General features: G+C 42.0%; 2 protein-coding genes across 2 annotated transcripts in view; one reads left to right on the forward strand and one right to left on the reverse strand.

The window, feature by feature from the left end:
- The window catches only part of si:dkey-103g5.4 (uncharacterized), a 221465-nt gene that overhangs the window by 79271 nt on the left and 121456 nt on the right, over positions 1–20738 (forward strand). The window lies entirely within an intron of this gene.
- The window catches only part of sik2b (salt-inducible kinase 2b), a 64075-nt gene that overhangs the window by 33914 nt on the left and 9423 nt on the right, over positions 1–20738 (reverse strand). The window contains exons 2-3 of the mRNA XM_052467198.1: positions 17246–17362; positions 15372–15435 (exon numbers count right to left, since the gene is read on the reverse strand). Coding sequence (XP_052323158.1) covers positions 15372–15435; positions 17246–17362 — 181 coding nt within the window. The remainder of the gene's footprint in view (positions 1–15371; positions 15436–17245; positions 17363–20738) is intronic.

Here is a 20738-nt window from a genome sequence, read left to right on the forward strand (position 1 = left end):
TCGGAAGTTTTACATACACCTTAGCCAAATACATTTGCAACGCAGTATTTTTTTTATATATATTTTTTTACAATTCCTGACATTTAATCATAGTACAAATTCCCTGTCTTAAGTCAGTTAGGATCACCACTTTATTTTAAGAACGTGAAATGTCAGAATAATAGTAGAGAATGATATATTTCAGCTTTTATTTCTTTCATTACATTCCCAGTGGGTCAGAAGTTTACATACATTCAATTAGTATTTGGTAGCATTGCCCTTACATTATTTAACTTGGGTCAAACGGTTAGGGTAGCCTTCCACAAGCTCCCACAATAAGTTGGGTGAATTTTGGCCCATTCCTACTGACAGAGCTGGTCGTGTTTGTAGGCCTCCTTGCTCGCACACACTTTTTCGGTTCTGCCCACAAATTGTCTATAGGATTGAGATCAGGGCTTTGTGATGGCCACTCCAATACCTTGACTTTGTTGTCCTTAAGCCATTTTTCCACAACTTTGGAAGTATGCTTGGGGTCATTGTCCATTTGGAAGACCCATTTGCGACCAAGCTTTAACTTCCTGACTGATGTCTTGAGAAGTTGCTTCAAAATATCCACATCATTTTCCTGCCTCATGATGCCATCTATTTTGTGAAGAGCACCAGTCCCTCATGCAGCAAAGCACCCCCACAACATGATGCAGCCACCCCCGTGCTTCACTGTTGGGATGGTGTTCTTCGGGTTGCAAGCCTCCCCCTTTTCCTCCAAACATAACGATGGTCATTATGGCGAACAGTTCTATTTTTGTTTCATCAGACCAGAGGACATTTCTCCGAAAAGTACGATCTTTGTCCCCATGTGCAGTTGCAAACCGTAGTCTGGATTTTTTTATGGCGGTTTTGGAGAAATGGCTTCTTCCTTGCTGAGCGGTCTTTCAGGTTATGTCGATATAGGACTCGTTTTACTGTGGATATAGATACTTTTGTACCGGTTTCCTCCAGCATCTTCACAAGGTCCTTTGCTGTTGTTCCGGGATTGATTTGCACTTTTTGCAACAAAGTACATTCATCTCTAGGAGACCGAACGCATCTCCTTCCTGAGCGGTATGACGGCTACGTGGTCCCATGGTATTTATACTTGCGTACTATTTTGCGTTTGTACAGATGAACGTGGTACCTTCAGGCATTTGGAAATTGCTCCTAAGGATGAACCAGACTTGTGGAGGTCTACAATTTTCTCAGATCTTGGCTGATTTCTTTTGATTTTACCATGATGTCAAGCAGTTTGAAGGTAGGCCTTGAAATACATCCACAAGTACACATCCAATTGACTCAAATTATGTCAATTAGCCTATCAGAAGCTTCAAACGCTATGATGTCATTTTCTGGAATTTTCCAAGCTGTTTAATGGCACAGTCAACTCAGTGTATGTAAACTTCTGACCCACTGGAATTGTGATACAATGAATTATAAGTGAAATAATTGGTATGTTGGACAGAATTGTTGGAAAAATTACTTGTGACATGCAAAGTAGATGTCCTAACCAAAAAAAAAAAACCAACCAACTTGCAAGAACTATAGTTTGTTAACAAGAAATTTGTGGGGTGGTTGAAAAATTAGTTTTAATGACTCCAATTTAAGTTTATGTAATATTCCTGACTTCAACTGTGTGTGTGTATGTAAATATATAAAAATTGCTCATAAGAGGGGGAGGGTTACCTAACTCCAACGTCCCTGGCTGCTGCAATGTTGCGCAAAGAGCTGTATCACACTCTTCTGTCCTGATGTTTACGCTGCCTCTCTGAGGGACATTTACATTACATTTACATTTAAGTCATTTAGCAGATGCTCTTATCCAAACAGGAGGAAACTATTTGGGCCATGCACCCTTTCCCTGAGACAAATGCTTACATTTGAATCTATTTTGGACTTGGCTTATCTTGTTTTGGTTGACAACTAGAATAGTCTACATGTAAAAAAATATATATATATACATATATATAAAAACTCCCGCTGTCCATCTCATCTCATGGACCCATCATGGCTCGATTCTGTTTATATTTCTTTAATCAGTATTCAATGATGCTAATAGTCTATGCGAGCGCACACAGCAACTCCAAAAATTATTCTCGCTGCATAATCCACACTGAATTCCCTATCCAAGAGGTAACAGAGCACCAAGTCTGGGACCAAAAGGCTTCTTTAACAGAGTCTACCCCCAAGCCACAAGACTACTGAACAGTTAATCAAATGGTGCAAATAAGCATTTCACGGTAAGATCTACACCTGTTGTATTCAGTGCATGTGGCATTTAAAAATAATTTGTAACCATCCGCAAATGTCAAATCAAACTCGTTACGCCAATTACAACCTTCAAATCCTGCAGGCCCATGAACAGATATAATGGGGGAGAGAATTAATACTTCCTAATTCATCGTTTCTCATCCAGCCTCATCAACAGCCTCTGGGGAACACGTTTCATGGCGGCCTCTTCACACCTCCAACCAGCAGGCAACCATGCATGCAGGCTTGTACTTCACACCCTCACATGGCATGGAGGGAAGGAGACGGAGAGGAATGAGCACCCATATCCCTCTACAGTAGGGCAAAATTACGTTGAAGAAATTCAGGTGCCCAACCAGAGTTTGGGTTTTTAGAGTCCGAGTCATTTCAAGTCATTTAGGTGGGGGTCGATGTTCCTCACAATAACGCCGTTGACCATCCTGTGCTTAAACAAGAGAGCTTGATAAAAAATTACAGATGGAGCAAGGGCAATAGCAAGCATTAAGATGAATTATAATCCACTCGTATACAATGAGATCATCATGCAGATGGGAATGAACACGGCTAAAGTTCCAGGAAACTGTGACATTATAGACAGACAGTGCTTGTGATAAATGGTTAACTTCAGAGGAAATGAGAAAAACATTACACTGATTAGAGAGGGTGCCACATTTCATATTGTTACCCTTCTTGACTGAGGCTTGTCTTTGTGGCGTGTCACTAATAAAATAAAATAAAAATTTTAAAAACGCACTTGGCATGGGAATGTGGCGAGGTGCTCTGAATACAGAGACTGGGTGGGCTAGGGCTGCTGCAGCTACACAACACAGCTATGCGATAAACCTCTCTGCATACACCGAGTAGTAGGCCTACAGCGGCCTCTTGCTCTATCGTACCTGACCAATCCCTCGCTAGAGAATGTTTGGACTTTGGATCCTGGATACCTGTCTGGCTGGAATTAGCTGACACCATGACATTGGACAATAGAAGTGTTGTTCACTGTGCTACATACTACTTCTATTGCGTTGAAATAGACATTACGAGAAACACAACACAGAGGTTGACATGATTTTTGAAAGTTAATAATTATGCTGTGGCTGATGTACTAAACCACCCAGACACATAACATATACAGTCGTTCTGAACTGAGCTGCAGGACAAGAAGGAAACTGCTTAGGTGTCACCATGAGGCCATTGGGGATTTTAAACAGCTATAGAGTTCAATGGCTGTGATGGGAGAAAACTGAGGATGGATCAACAACATTGTAGTGACTACACATTAACCTAAATGACCTAAATGTAAAGAGGGAAGCCTATACAGAAAATACACATATACAGAATACAAATATTCCAAAACATGCATGGCACAAGTCACTAAAGTAATATTGCAAAGCCTAAATGCAAAGCCTTATGTTTGGGGCAAATCCAAAACAACACTCACTCAGCCCCCTTATTTTCCAACATGCTGCAGCATTGTATGTGTATGCCTGACATTGGCAAAGACTGGGGAATTATTCAGGATGAAAAGAAATGGGATGGAGCTAAGCACAGGCAAAACCCTAGAGAAAAACCTGCTTCAGTGTGCTTTATACCAGACACTGGGAGAGGAATTCACCTTTCAGCAGGATAATAACCTACAACACAAATCCAAATCTACACTGGAGTGACTTACCAAGAAGACAGTGAATGTTCCTGAGTGGTCAAGTTACAGTTGACTTGAATCTTCTTGAAAATCTATGGCATGACTTGATCTCCAACACCTTCACAGAGCTTTAAGAATTTTTAACATAATAACGGGCAAATATTGCATAATATAGGTCTGCAAAGCTCTTATGAGACTTACCCAAAAAGACTCACAGCTGTAATCACTGCCAAAAGGTGTTTCTAACATGTATTGACTCAGGGGGGAATACTTATCTAATCAAGGTATGTGTGTTTTTTTTCTATTAATCTTTATAAAATCTTAGAATTCTTCCACTTTGGAGTGTTTGGGTAGATCGTTGACACACAAAAAAAATGTTTAATCCCTATTTGTAATGCAACAAAATGTGAAAAAAAGTTAAAGGGGGCGTAGACTTTCTATAGGCACTGTACTAGCTAGAAGGTAAACCAGCCCTGGCAAGCCAGACCTTCAGCATCAGTGTTAGCCTAATCTGTTCCTTTCACACACTAGCAACAGCGTTTGGTTCACTCCAGAGCGCTTCCGCTAAGGGCTAATGACACAAAAAAAAGCACATTCATCACACCAGTAGATGTATGAGTAATGCACTGCTTGAACGTCAGAAGGGGCAAGGAGGAGGACCGACAACATGGCAGCACAGTCAGGTGTACTCAGTCAAAGAAGTGTTGCATTTTGGGAAAAAGAGGGGGTGAATGATGAATCACAGATCTAGGACAGGGTGTTAAAAACAATGAGGAAAAAGCTCAGAAGAGCACCGAGTTCCAGGTCTGTTGGGGAGATGTGTAATCTTTTAACAGCTGCTCAGGTTTAGAAGAGATTGGAGAGCCGAGCGAGAGCAGGACCCGGCGTCCATAAATTTCTGTGCTGGCCAGCATCAAGACAGCCAAGCAGAACCTGCCCACCGAACAAGGGCAATAACGACGCTCTCCTGCCTTCAACGTCTCAGCTCCAAATGTATTTTCCTGAAACTTAGTGCTGAAGTAAAGACGTACCCATAGGCTACACAATCCAACACTTACCGAGCATGCCCCAGGTCAAATCAGCCAGCAAAGAGATGATACTAGTGTCAGCTAGGTGAGTCAACAGTGTAGCCAAGCCTTTTCAGCTCAGAAAAAAAACAGATACCTACTGAGTAACAGAAGAATAAACATTATAGACCCAACTATTGCAGCAGACAAAAGAAGTTGACAGGCAAAATTAATCTCGCCGGGGCACTCTATCAAGAAGACAGATGTGTTCAGGCCTAGTCAATAAAACCCACCCACCCACTCTCTGGCAGTTAATATGCATGGCCTACATTTTTTCACCCTCTTTCCAAATTCAAATGGACATCCCCTTCCTCTTTCCCCCCTCTCCTCTGCCTGGAGGTTCTGTTCCCCCGCTCCTTCTCATTATTTGTGGTAACCCAATTTCTCCAGGTTTGATCCACTCCTGCAGGGCTGGGTGGGTGGGTGAGGCTCACTAGCCAGCAGACAGGTTGGAATGGCTGCTTTCACTGTGTCCGGCACCCACTACCCTGCCAGACTCAAACTCCATAGGGCTGGGATGGATCGTAGAAATAGACCTATTGAAACAGTTTAAGTCATTGACTTGTATAGGAATGTCTATTCTAGTAATTGTATGGGATGGACAGACTAGATCTGCTCCCAGACAACTAGCTAGTTGACACTCAAGAGTCTAGGACAAAGCTGGATGGACACAGACCGAGAACAGTAAGTAGGCTTATAAATAGGACTTCTAAACAGCAATTTTTTTTTTTTTTTTTTACATGTATCTTTTTATTTCACCTTTATTTGGGGGAGGCTTGGGCACGTTGCTGTGATGATGTTGATGATGTTGATGCATTACCTAACCATATTACACTGCGCAATCAGGACTTACAGCACAATAAGTGGGGACAAAAATGGTTCTGTAATACCTAGACATGATCTGCGAAGCAATCTAAGGATTCTTTGAAATGAGGTTACCCAATGTACTGAGCACACAATCAAGTCCAGTCTATTTCTATCATAATAGGCTGATTGCAAGACAAGTCTTCCAAGTGCCACAGAAGCAAATACGGCCCCGGAAAAGAGTCCCAAATGGCACCCTATTTTCCTATGTAGTGCACACATTAAGGGCCCTGGTCAAAAGAACGCACTAAAAAGGGAATTAGGGTGTCATTTGGGATGCGGACCCGGAATCAATGCAGTCGTCTTTGTCCCATTCACTCGCCCCTACTCTGTACCCTTCATTATCAGTCGTGGTGAAAACAAGATGGCTGTTGTTAGAATCAACACCCGTGTCAGCTCTGAGCTTGGCCCTGGCATAACCCAGGCACGGGGAGACGCAGTGTCAAACACACAGTCTGTTTATTTAGTGCAGTTTCGCTGCTTTGTGCACACACACACGATGACCATCCAAAAGGCATCAACCGTTTGATTTGCTACATTTCCCTCCTCCTGAACCTCTGTATACATGCATTACTCTTACTTGGCAAAACCACACACTCTAAGACGCGAGTGTGTGTGTAAGAAAATGTAAAAAAATGGAACATGAAAAACAAATAGTGTCTTCAGAAAGTATTTACACTACTGGATTTATTCCACATTTTGTTGAGTTTCAGCCTAAATGTTAAAAGGTATTATATTGAGATGTTGGGTCACTGGCCTACACACACACACACACACACACACACCCCACCAATAATGGAATTATGTTTTTAGAAATGGTTACAAATGAATTAAAACTTTAAATCTGAAATGTATTTAACACCTTTGTTATGGCAAGCCTAGATATGTTCAGGAGTACAAATTTGCTTAACAAGTCAAATAAGTTTGCATGCAATAAAAGTGTAGAGGATCGGACCCTTTTTCTCAACACTGACGTTAGTGGAAATGTGAAATTAATGTAGGAGAACACATTAGATCTGGTAAAATATAACCTGTTCCATCAGCTTTGAAATGCAAGAGAAATTATATCACTTAGGAGTCTAGATGTAATTTAGATTGCAGTGTATGTGCAAAGTGATCCAATGAACCATTGCATTACTGTTCAAAGTCTGGTCAATTTATATATTTTCAAGTACATAACTATAGAGAACATACACAAATGATATGATAATAATCACATATGTGTGGGGGTGGGGGGCAGACACAGCAGGGGTTCAAACTGTAGAACGGATTTTATCAAACAAAACTATGCTACATTTGATCTCTGGGACCCTCAGGATGACAAATCAGAGCAAGATTACTCAATGTAAGTACATTATTTACCTTCAGAGGTGAATGTATCAAACCAGTTGTTGTTGTGTACTCTCCTCAAACAATAGCATTTTCCCCCCACTGTAATAGCTACTGTAAAATTGTATAGTGCAGTTAGATTAGCAAGAATTGAAGCTTTCCGCCCATATAAGACATGGACATTTTCTTGTTACTTACAGCGTCATGCTAATCACATTAGCGCCTGTTAGCTCAACCGTGGGGAGGACATCGATCCCGTAGAGGTTAACAGGATTTCTGAATGACAACCTAAACTCTGTAGCATACGCATACAATTATCTGTAAGGTCTCTCAGTCGAGCAGTGCATTTAAAACACAGATTCAACCACAAAGACCAAGGAAGTTTTCCCAATGCCTCACAAGGGCGGCACATATTGGTAAATTGGTAAAAATAAAAAGCAGACATTGAATATCCCCTGGAGTATGGTGAAATTCTTACTTACACTTTGGATGGTGTATCAATACACCCAGTCACTACAAAGACACAGGCGTCTTTTCTAACTCAATTGCCAGAGAGGAAGGAAACTGCACAGATATTTCACAATGAGGCCAATGTTTGAAACAGAGTTTAATGGCTGTGACAGGAGAAAACTGAGGATGTCTCAACAACATTGTAGTTACCTCACAACAATAACCTAAATAAGTGAAAAGAAGGAAGCCTGTACAGAATAAAAATATTCCAAAACATGCATCCTGTTTCCAATAAGGCACTAAAGCAAAACTGGAAAAAAAAGTTAGCTTCATGTGGTCCTTCTGTAGCTCAGTTGGTAGAGCATGGCGCTTGTAACGCCAGGGTAGTGGGTTCGATTCCCGGGACCACCCATACGTAGAATGTATGCACACATGACTGTAAGTCGCTTTGGATAAAAGCGTCTGCTAAATGGCATATTATTATTATATTATTATGTCTGGAATACAAAGAGTTACCTTTGGGGCAAATCCAACACAGTGTCACTGAGTACCACTTAATATTTTCAAGCAGGGTGCCGGCTGCATCATGTTATGGGTATGCTCGTCATTGGCAAGGACTATGGAGTATTGTAGGATAAAAATAATACAGCTTAAGCACAGGCAAAATCCTTGAGGAAAACATGGTTCAGTCTGCTTTCCAACAGACACTAGGAGACAAATTCACCTTTCAGCAGGACAAACCTAAAACACAAGGCCAAATATACACTGGAGTTGCTTACCAAGACCACATTGAATGTTCCCGAGTGGCCTAGCTACAGTTTGGACTTAAATTTGCTTGCAAATCTATGGCAAGACTTGAAAATGACTGTCTAGTAATGACAGAGCTTGAATCATTTTCAAAAGAATAATGTGCAAATATTGTAAAATCCAGGTGTGCAAAGCTCTTAGAGACTTAGCCAGAAAGACTTGCAGCTGTAATCATTGCCAAAGGTGATTCTAACATGTATTGACTCAGGGGGTTGAATACTTATGTAATCAAGATATACAGTGCCTACGGAAAGTATTCAGACCTCTTGACTTTTTTCACTTTGTTACGTTACAGCCTTATTCTAAAATGGATGAAATAAATACACCTCAGCAATTTACACACAATACCCCACGATGACAAAGTGAAAAAAGGTTTTAGTATTTTTTCATATTTAGAAAAATAAATAACTTATTCACATTAAGACCCTTTGCCATGAGACTCAAAATTGACCTCAGGTGCATCCTGTTTCCATTGATCATCCTTGAGATGTTTCTACAACTTGATTGGAGTCCACCTGTGGTAAATTCAATTGATTGGACATGATTTAGAAAGGCACACACACAAACCGACACACCTGTCTATATAAGTTGTGCCACGGTTGTATAGCGTCATACCCAAGAAGACTCAAGGCTGTAATTGCTGGCGGAGGTGCTTCAACAAGGTACTGAGTAAACGGTCTGAACACTTATGTAAAATGTGATACTGCAGTTAATTTTTAATACATTTGCAAACATTTAATACAAGTTTTTGCTTTGTCATTGTGGGGTTGTGTGTTGATTGATGAGGAAAAAACGATTTAAATCTATTTTAGAATAAGGCTGTAACGTAACAAAATCTGGGAAAAGTAAAGGGGTCTGAATACTTCCAAACACACTGTATTAGTGTAATTTTGTATTATTAAAAAAATATATATTTTTTTTAAGTTAGAAATGTTGTATTTTGTTTAGATCCTTGACAATTAAATCAATTTTAATCCCACCATGTAACACAACAAATTATGAAAAAGTAGATTTTGAAGGCACTGTACTTAATATCTGCCTGCACTCATGTTACCAGCTCCATCATGGACAAGCAAAAAACTCAACCGCACTCACTCTGTGCATCGTCAATGGGCGTGGATAAGGCAGACAACGTTGCGGCGGGCCTTGTCTCTTCACTTTGTTCATGGGTAAAGAAATGTCATCATTCACGTGTCAAGCAAGCACTCCCTTTGCTCCCTCTATACAAAAAAATACAGTTGAAGTCAGAAGATTACATACACTTAGGTTGGAGTCATTAACATTTGTTTTCAACCACATTTCTTGTTATCAAACTATAGTTTTGGCATGTCGGTTAGGACATCTACTTTGTGCATGACACAAGTCATTTTTACAACAATTGTTTACAGATTATTTCACTGTATCACAATTCCAGTGGGTCAGAAGTTTACATACACTAAGTTGACTGTGCCTATAAACAGCTTGGAAAATTCCAGAAAATTATAACCCGAAAGGCCGCTCAGCAAGGAAGAAGCCACTGTTCCAAAACCGCCATAAAAAATGCCAGACTATAGTTTGCAACTGCACATGGGGACCAAGATTGTACTTTTTGGAGAAATGCAACATCTCAAGACATCAGTCAAGAAGTTAAAGCTTGGTCGCAAATGGGTCTTCCAAATGGACAATGACCCCAAACTTCCAAAGCTGTGGAAACATGGCTTAAGGACAACAAAGTCAAGGTATTGGGAGTGGCCATCACAAAGCCCTGACCTCAATCCTATAGAAAACTGAAAAAGCGTGTGCGAGCAAGGAGGCCTTACAAACCTGACTCCGTTACACCAGCTCTGTCAGGAGGGATGGGCCAAAATTCACCCAACTTATTGTGGGAAGCTTGTGGAAGGCTACCCAAAACATCTGACCCAAGTGAAACAATTAAAAGTCAATGCTAGCAAATACTAATTGAGTGTATGTAAACTTCTGACCCACTGTGATGTGATGAAATAAAAATATATAATTCTACTTTTATTCTGACATTTCACATTCTTAAAATAACGTGATGACTAACTGACCTTAGTCAATTTCTTACTAGGATTAAATGTCAGGAATTGTAAAAACCGTAGTAAATGTATTTGGCTAAGGTGTATAAACCTCTGACTTCAACTGTATAAAAAATGCGAGAACCAGAAAATGCTGCTTATCTAACAAATGGCTGGTGGCAGCAGTGCTGGTTCATATTGGAGCAGACCAGAGAGCCTGGCGCGTCTGTTGTTGATAGAACATGCGCCTCCTACCGCAATGGTACATCAAGATAGGACTTACAGAACCGAATTAGGTTATTTCTTCTGGTTTTTCTCTCCTTTCATGACCACTTTCTTATTAATTCTTCACAGCTAGTATACCTCTCGCTTTTTCATATCAATAACTGCTGCAGTCCAGTAGTAAAATCCCAAATGTTTGTCTTCCACTTTTTAATGGGGCAAAGGTTAACCAACCCACTCACCTGGTGCACACCCTCAATCACACAGAACAAGAGGATCACTATACACAACTCTGCACTGCCTACAGTACAATGATGTGTCAAACATCATGCAAAACAACTCAAAATCACTTTACATAACCATTGGGAAATGGCTTGCGTTGGGAAGAAGGCCTGTCTGACATCCATGTACTGTAGAAAAGCTAACTTTGCTAACATGCTTTTCACATCTTGACCTACATCATACGATATTATCTTAGGTTTAGATTCCACCTTATGGTGGGCATATAGAACGGACAGGTAAGCCTGTATCATCTCTGTACAGATACAGAAGGGTATTGAAGAAAGCCTGTTGTTGACTGACTTCTAAACTGAATATGGAGGTCAGACAAGCGCTATTAACCCGTGCCGCCTCCTTGCCCTCTCCCTGCTCCGGTGGGTGCCATCCAAGTGGCACAACAATGTAAACGATGGTCTTAGGACAAACTACCAGATTTGTTAAGTCAAAACAGTCTAGGAAATCATCTCCAAATTCACTGTCTACTCGACTCACAATCATAGAATTCTAATTATATGGTTTTAACGCAATGGTTCTCACCTATGACAATCTTCACTGAAAGTAAGCTTTGGGGCAAGAAATGCAAATGGTGGGGAACTCAAGAGAACATTTAATCAAATCATCTCACAACAGGTGGAGGCATTCCTTTTCCCTACGGCCTGTCCAACAGACAAAAGATTACGTAAAAGCCCATCAGTAACATACAATGCATTTGGAAAGTATTCAGACCCATTTACTTTTTCCACATTTTGTTACGTTACAGCCTTATTCTAAAATACCCCATAATGACAAAGCAAAAAGTTTTTTTTTTTTTTGAAAATTAAGTAAATATCACATTTACATAAGTATACAGACCCTTTACTCAGTACTTTGTTGAAGCACCTTTGGCAGCGATTACAGCCTTGAGTCTTCTTGGGTATGGCACTACAAGCTTGGCATACCTGTATTTGAGGAGTTTTACCAATTCTTCTCTGCAGATCTTCTCAAACTCTTCCAGGTTGGATACAGAGCGTCGCTGCACAGCTATTTTCAGGTCTCTCCAGAGACTCTCCAGAGTCTTTGGTCCGGTCCACTCAAGGACATTCAGAGACTTGTCCCGAAACCACTCCTGCATCGTCTTGGCTGTGTGCTTAGGGCCATTCTCCTGTTGGAAGGTGAACCTTCGCCCCCTCAGTCAGCGGTCCTGAGCGCTCCAGAGCAAGTTTTCAAGAATCTCACGGCACTTTGCTCCGTTCATCTTTCCCTCGATCCTGACTAGTCTCCCAGTCCTTGCCGCTGAAAAACATCCCCACAGCATGATGCTGTCACTACCATGCTTCCCGTAGGGATGGTGCCAGGTCTCCTCCAGATGTGACACTTGGCATTCAGGCCAAAGAGTTCAATCTTGGTTTCATCGGACCAGATAATCTTGTTTCACATGGTCCGAGTGTCCTTTTAGGTGCCTTTTAGCAAACTCCAAGTGGGCTGTCATGTGCCGTTTACTGAGGAGTGGCTTCTGTCTGGCCACTCTACCGTAAAGGCCTGATTGGTGGAGTGCTGCAGAGATGGTTGTCCTTCTGGAAGGTTCTCCCATCTCCACAGAGGAACTCTGGAGCTCTATCAGAGTGACCATCGGGTTTCTTGGTCACCTCCCTGACCAAGGCCTTTCCCCCCCGAATGCTCAGTGTGGCTGGGTGGCCAGCTCTAGGAAGAGCCTTGGTGGTGGATGATGGAGGCCACTGTGTTCTTGAGGACCTTCAATGCCCTCAGAACAGCCTCAATTCATTGGGGCATGGACTCTACAAAGTGTCGAAAGTGTTCCACGGGGATGCTTGCCAATGTTATCACCAAATACTTCCCACCGTTGTGTCAAGCTGATTGGAAGTCCTTTGGGTAGTGGACCATTCTTGATACACACGGGAAACTATTGAGCGTGAAAAACACATCAGTATTGCAACTCTTGACACAAACCGGTGCACCTGGCACCCATTACCACAGGGTTCCCGAACCTTTTCACTCAGGCCACCCTTCCAGCATTGGAACATTTTGCGCCACCCCTGTGTGTGTGCCACATTTATTTCTATGGGCACAAGCATGGTTCATGACACACCCCTCTGGTTGGCGGAGAGAAAATGTTGCCGGTTTAAAGCCTATTTCAAGCAATTCTACCCATTTTGGCATGGGCTGCAGAGAACATTCTACATTTTGCAATGTATAATGTGTATTCATGTGACATTTGAGTGACTACAACATTATAAATAAAATCTATGGGCTAAAAAACATTAGCTGACATGGGTTAGTTGATCCAGACATTTCTTACACGTTATAAAAGCTCTCGAACGTATGCAATGACTGACCAGACAAGAGGAACTGATGATGCACTACCCAATTTTGAAAGTGCACACCTTGTGCATTCTACTATTTACAACTTTCAAGAGTATCTTGGAAGCCGGGCTGAGTTGCAAAAAATTAAATACAATTTTAAAAAGACCCCCACGCCCCGCCAACACAGTTTGGGAACCACTGCACTACCATGCCCCCGGTTCAGAGGCACTTAAATATTTTGTCTTGCCAATTCACCCTCAATGGCACAGATACAGTGGGGCAAAAAAGTATTGTCAGACACCAATTGTGCAAGTTCTCCCACTTAAAAAGACGAGTGGTCTGTAATTTCCATCATAGGTACACTTCAACTATGACAGACAAAATGAGAAAATAAAATCCCAAAAATCACATTGTAGGATTTTTAATGAATTTATTTGCAAATTATGGTGGAAAATAAGTATTTGGTCAATAATAAAAATGTCTCAATACTTTGTTATATACCCTTTGTTGGCAATGACAGAGGTCAAATGTTTTCTGTAAGTCTTCACAAGGTTTTCACACTGTTGCTGGTATTTTGGCCCATTCCTCCATGCAGATCTCCTCTAGAGCAGTGATGTTTTGGGGCTGTTGCTGGGCAACACGGACTTTCAACTCTCTCCAAAGAATTTCTATGGGGTTGAGATCTGGAGACTGGCTAGGCCACTCCAGGACCTTGAAATGCTTCTTACGAAGCCACTCCTTCGTTGCACGGGCAGTGTGTTTGGGATCATTGTCATGCTGAAAGACCCAGCCACTTTCCATCTTCAATGCCCTTGACTGATGGAAGGAGATTTTCACTCAAAATCTCACGATACATGGCCCCATTCATTCTTTACTTTACACGGATCAGTCGTCCTGGTCCCTTTGCAGAAAAACAGCCCCAAAGCATGATGTTTCCATCCCCATGCTTCACAGTAGGTATGGTGTTCTTTGGATGCAACTCAGCATTCTTTGTCCTCCAAACACGGCGAGTTGAGTTTTTACCAAAAAGTTATATTTTGGTTTCATCTGACATTCTCCCAATCTTCTTATGGGATCATCCAAATGCTCTCTAGCAAACTTCAGACGGGACTGGACATGTACTGGCTTAAGCAGGGGGACACGTCTGGCACTGCTGGATTTGAGTCCCTGGCGGCGTAGTGGGTTACTGCTTTGTTACATTGGTCCCAGCTCTCTGCAGGTCATTCACTAGGTCCCCCAGTGTGGTTCTGGGATTTTTCCTCGCGATCATTTTGACCCCGCGGGGTGAGATCTTGCACGGAGCCCCAGATCGAGGGAGATTATCAGTGTTCTTGTATATCTTCCATTTCCTAATAATTGCTCCCACAGTTGATTTCTTCAAACCAAGCTGCTTACCTATTGCAGATTCAGTCTTCCCAGCCTGGTGCAGGTCTACAATTTTGTTTCTGGTGTCCTTTGACAGCTCTTTGGTCTTGGCCATAGTGGAGTTTGGAGTGTGACTGTTTGAGGTTGTGCACAGGTGTCTTTTATACTGATAACAAGTTCAAACAGGTGCCATTAATACAGGTAACGAGTGGAGGACAGAGGAGCCTCTTAAAGAAGAAGTTACAGGTCTGTGAGAGCCAGAAATCTTGCTTGTTTGTAGGTGACCAAATACTTATTTTCCACCATAATTTGCAAATAAATTCATAAAAAATCCTACAATGTGATTTTCTGGATTTTTCTCTCATTTTGTCTGTCGTAGTTGAAGTGTACCTATGATGAAAATTATAGGCATTTCTCGAGTGGACCGGACCTCTCATTTTAAGTGGGAGAACTTGCACAATATTTTGCCCCACTGTACACAAACCATGTCTCAACTCTCTTAGGCCTGTCTCCTCCCCTCCATACACTGATATAAATATATTTAACAAGTTGCATGAATAAGGGATCATAGCTTTCACCTGGTCAGTCTATGTCATGGAAAGAACAGGTGTTAATGTTTTGTACACAGCATATAGGCTACAGCATGCAAGTACGCAATATTACTAACAGGAGGAGAGGTGACAACTCATGACAAAAAAATCTTTCAGCTAAATTTGTTTGACATCGTTTCCAGTCGGGAATAAATTCACTTGGTACGTCTGCTTCACTTACCAAAAATCTCCCCGTTTTTGGCATACTCTGTCACCAAGTAGAGCATGTTCTTGGTCTCCATTACCTGTGAAAAAGGGAAGGAAACAATGAGTAAGCAATAAGCACAGAGCAAAACGGATTAAGGCCAACCTCAGCAATGACCTTGCTGCTGTTAAGATGTAAATTCATCTGATAATCCTCGTGCATAGATTCCTGGAAGTATTAGGCTGGCTGACGTGGGTGTACTGAGAACAGCAGAACAGTCTTAAATGAAAGGATCATAAAAGAACAAATGAATTAATACAAACTTGCATTGATCAGCAGAGTAAATGTTGCAAATGTCACACCGTAAACGCTCATATATGATGCTCACAGCAAAAAAAGAATGCTTTATTCTTTGGAATTACAAAAATGACACATATGGAACACATGAGAGAATGGGAACGAAGTTCTGGTTGAACGGCTCCGCTATTCCCAGTAGAGAGAGGGTACTGATAGTGCCAGAGGTGTGTGTGGGAGGACACCAGGGCAGAATCCCAAATGGCACACTATTCCCTATGTGCACAGCATCCCAAATGGCACACTATTCCCTATGTGCACAGCATCCCAAATGCCACAATATTCCCTATGTGCACAGCATCCCAAATGGCACACTGTTCCCTATGTGCACTTCTTTTTGACCAGGGACCTATGGGAAGTAGTGCACCACATTGGGAATAGGATGCCATTTGGGAGGTGACCTAGAATTAGCCAAAGAAAACAAAGGGATGAATAGAGATAAAAAAATATATAAACACATTGTTTATTATTAACACAAACGCATCAGATACGTTCACATAGAAATCCCACAAAGTGGTTATTTCATGTAAATTCCCATCTGGGCTAACTTACCCTTTACTCTGCACCATTTCTGACCAATATGCCCCTGTCTCCATGACTTTACCAAAAACCCTGTAGGGATAATCAATGTCACTTATCCCAGTGCTTTCCATAACATGCCGATCACATGGCACTTACTATCCAAATTCTGTCACAGTACTTGGTCAATGATGCAAATGGAGAAATTACATGGACTGTTATCCCATGCAAATATCAACATTATAGGCTACAACTTCTCTGAGTTGTTGAGAACGCTTGATGGGGACAAATAGGCCATATATTGATGAAGGTGGGGATGAGGAGTTCATTGGAAACAGTGAAGAGCTGTGTATGTGCCTGTGGGAAACTTGGGCCTCTGAGTCCGCTGAGGTGGCATCCTGTGAAGCAAAGACCCCAAGACAAACTGAACGGGGGGTTGTTTGGAGATGAGAGAGTCGATGCCAAGCCTACTGCCCTCTGTTTATGAGGCCTGAAAGGAAATGACTAATTGACCCATGCCGTTTGTATGGAAGAGCTGTTGGAAATAATGATACACTGTGATTACACAGCAAAGCCTGGACCAGAGCCATTTGGTTGTGTAAGAATAATTAACTGATATTCACATTCCCAACGACCAAAGTGACCTAAAGTCTTATGTAAGAAAAGTGAAGTCTGGGGTGGGATTTTCGGGATGACTGGTAGAGGACCTCCTCTGATTGTGGCGCTTGACAGCTGAACGTTGCCCCCCCCTGCTATTAACACGAGTGGCTGAACCCTACAATACAGTTTGTGTGAAATTTTGTTAAGCACCTTGACACGTTGCTTGGTTGGTTAGTTATTAACTCCGTCAGACGTCAGTTCTGATATCTATGAAGGTCTAGGACTGTGAAGGCCAGGTAGATTGGAGATGTTTGCTCACCCATTAGAAAATGTCCTGAATGACCATAGGCATTCCACATTTATACAAAAACCCAGGAGGAACAAATAAAAATGGATTATATTTTGAATACGGGTGTTTTAAAAAAGGAGAGGTTTACCTGGTACAACTTGATGATGTGCGGGTGGTCCAACATTTTCATGATCTGTACCTCCCGGTAGATCTTCTCCAGGTTCACAGCATCTAGTTGGCTCTTGTCGATGATTTTAATGGCAACCTGTAGAACACAGAATACAGTGATGAGTCCCTGGACAAAACATTCAAAAGGATTCCCTTGAGGTCTTTTTTGTGTAAAGGAATAATAATATATATTTTTTTTAATGTGTAGGCATACATTTTAAAGTGTTGCTTAGACTGAGGCAGATAATTCTAAGAAAGTACAAAAGCAAAAGCGGTAAGCAGTAGACCTAGCTCTCCCTAATAATTCCACAGCACTCTTAAGTTCTTGCAAGGCGAGCACAGACAATAAAACTCAAACGCTATCCTTTGCACAAAAAACTGTTTGCTAGGTGAAATCATAAACAGCTTTTATATTCTGTCATCCACACTGGGTGAGAGGTAAAGGGGGCAGACACCAGCAGAAGCTGCTGGAAAACAGGCCATTTCTTCATCCTTGCAAGAGTTGATTAACAGTGTCCATGTCATGATAACATGCAATATCCCAAGCCTCGCTCTCTCATAAACAGCATTTCATCACCACCAGGACTTGAAGAGACACAAGTGTCTGCAAGCCAAGCTCTGGAGTAAACGAAAACGAGTGGAGGCCTTTAAATCATTCTACTCTAATCTTACCCAATACAATGCTTGATTACATCCATATCACAGCACTAATGCTCCCTCTTCGTTATGAACCGAAGACGTGTCCATCTTGATCACACCTACATCATTGCGCAAAATGGTACGCAGCATTATCTGGATGTGTTCAACATTCACCTCCTGCTACCATTTCTGTCAAGCCGGCTACGCATATTGTTTGACGCATACGTTCAATATTTCCAATGTATGCATCACACAGAACTCACTGCAAGGCAAACGCAGTGTTCCATTGGAAATTAATGTACTTCTGGTGTACCAAAACACAAAGACGCTTTCGGAGTAATGAGGCGTTAGGCCTACTGCCAGCCCCTACAAGGAGGCCAAGTAAGGTCGGGGGCATTCTTGAACTGAGGACCTACTGACCACAAGATCACTAAGACGATATGAGTAACGAGAGAGATTTTAAATCTTGAAAAGTCAAGAATCCAGGACAGTGGGCTGCTGGTAATACCATATCCAAGCGGTTAACACTCAACAGGGGCTGACGGATTTGCTTTGCAATTACTAGTTATGTATAGAGTAGCCCCATAATGGACTAAAGGAGCCTAACGATACTCATTATAATCCAAGGACCTAAAAATATTCTAGTTAAAGGGGAAATGGCTTTGGAAGCCAAAACAGACAAATACTCCAACTAAATGTGAATTGATTCTCAAATGCGGTACGGTTATAAAAACATAAATCCCCCTACTTTCAGATCACATCAAAATAATTCCACAAATACACGTACACTCTACACAGTTGCAGCCAACGGTATTTTTCATTGACAACACGTTTGTGGCATACGTCTTCTGTTTACATACAGGTGTGGAGACGCACGCATATACAGTACCATTCAAAAGTTTGGACACCTACTCATTCAAGGGTTTTTCTCTATTTTTAATATTGTCTACATTATAGAATAATAGTGAAGACATCAAAACTATGAAATAACACATATGGAATCATGTAGTAGCCTCAAAAAAGTGTCCAAATATATTTGTAAGCTATGCAACCTATTATTGTAGTCTACTGTAGGTTGTGCACTCTAAAAACAACGTGTCCACATCTACAATAACAATGGTAAGACTAGAATAATAATACACTGCTCAAAAAAATAAAGGGAACACTTAAACAACACAATGTAACTAAGTCAATCACACTTCTGTGAAATCAAACTGTCCACTTAGGAAGCAACACTAATTGACAATACATTTCTCATGCTGTTGTGCAAATGGAATAGACAACAGGTGGAAATTGTAGGCAATTAGCAAGACACCCTCAATAAAGGAGTGGTTCTGCAGGTGGTGACCACAGACCACTTCTCAGTTCCTATGCTTCCTGGCTGATGTTTTGGTCACTTTTGAATGCTGGCGGTGCTTTCACTCTACTGGTAGCATGAGACGGAGTCTACAACCCACACAAAAGTGGCTCAGGTAGTGTAGCTCATCCAGGATGGCACATCAATGCGAGTTGTGGCAAGAAGGTTTGCTGTGTCTGTCAGCGTAGTGTCCAGAGCATGGAGGTGCTACCAGGAGACAGGCCAGTACATCAGGAGATGTGGAGGAGGCCGTAGGAGGGCAACAACCCAGCAGCAGGACTGCTACCGCCGCCTTTGTGCAAGGAGGATCAGGAGGAGCACTGCCAGAGCCCTGCAAAATGACCTCCAGCAGGCCACAGATGTGCATGTGTCTGCTCAAACAGTCAGAAACAGACTCCATGAGGGTGGTATGAGGGCCCGACGTCCACAGGTGGGGGTTGTGCTTACAGCCCAACACCGTGCAGGACTTTTGGCATTTGCCAGAGAACTCCAAGATTGGCAAATTCGCCACTGGCGCCCTGTGCTCTTCACAGATGAAAGCAGGTTCACACTGAGCACGTGACAGACATGACAGAGTCTGGAGACACCATGGAGAACGTTTTGCTGCCTGCAACATCCTCCAGCATGACCGGTTTGGCGGTGGGTCAGTCATGGTGTAGGGTGGCATTTCTTTGGGGGTCCGCACAACCCTCCATGTGCTCGCCAGAGGTAGCCTGACTGCCATTAGGTACCGCGATGAGATCCTCAGACCCCTTGTGAGACCATATGCTGGTGCGGTTGGCCCTGGGTTCCTCCTAATGCTAGACAATGCTAGACCTCATGTGGCTGGAGTGTGTCAGCAGTTCCTGCAAGAGGAAGGCATTGATGCTATGGACTGGCCCGCCCGTTCCCCAGACCTGAATCCAATTGAGCACATCTGGGACATCAACCCTAACCCCATACGTAGAATGTATGCACACATGACTGTAAGTCGCTTTGGATAAAAGCGTCTGCTAAATGGCATATATTATTATATTATTATTTATATTACCATCCTCCACCTCATCAGGAGCATGCCCAGGCGTTGTAAGGAGGTCATACAGGCACGTGGAGGCCACACACACTACTGAGCCTAATCTTGACTTGTTTTAAGGACATTAAATTAACGTTGGATCAGCCTGTAGTGTGGTTTTCCTCTTTAGTTTTGAGTGTACCTCCATGGGTTGATAAATTAGATTTCCATTGATAATTTGTGTGTGATTTTGTTGTCAGCACATTCAACTATGTCATGAAAAAAGTATTTAATAAGAATATTTCATTCATTCAGATCTAGGATGCTCTTTTTGCAAGCTAGCAAGCATAAACTAAGAAGCTGGGAAGGGTGTATCAGGAGGACTGACTGAACCGAATCCATTAAGCTCCACCCGACTCAACATGTCAATTTGGGCACGAGGTGTGTCCGTATAGCCTCTCCCTAATCCACCCGTCTTCCGTCTGT

This window comes from Oncorhynchus keta, chromosome 18 (genome assembly GCF_023373465.1).
Source record: "Oncorhynchus keta strain PuntledgeMale-10-30-2019 chromosome 18, Oket_V2, whole genome shotgun sequence".
Classification (NCBI taxonomy): Eukaryota; Metazoa; Chordata; class Actinopteri; order Salmoniformes; family Salmonidae; genus Oncorhynchus; species Oncorhynchus keta.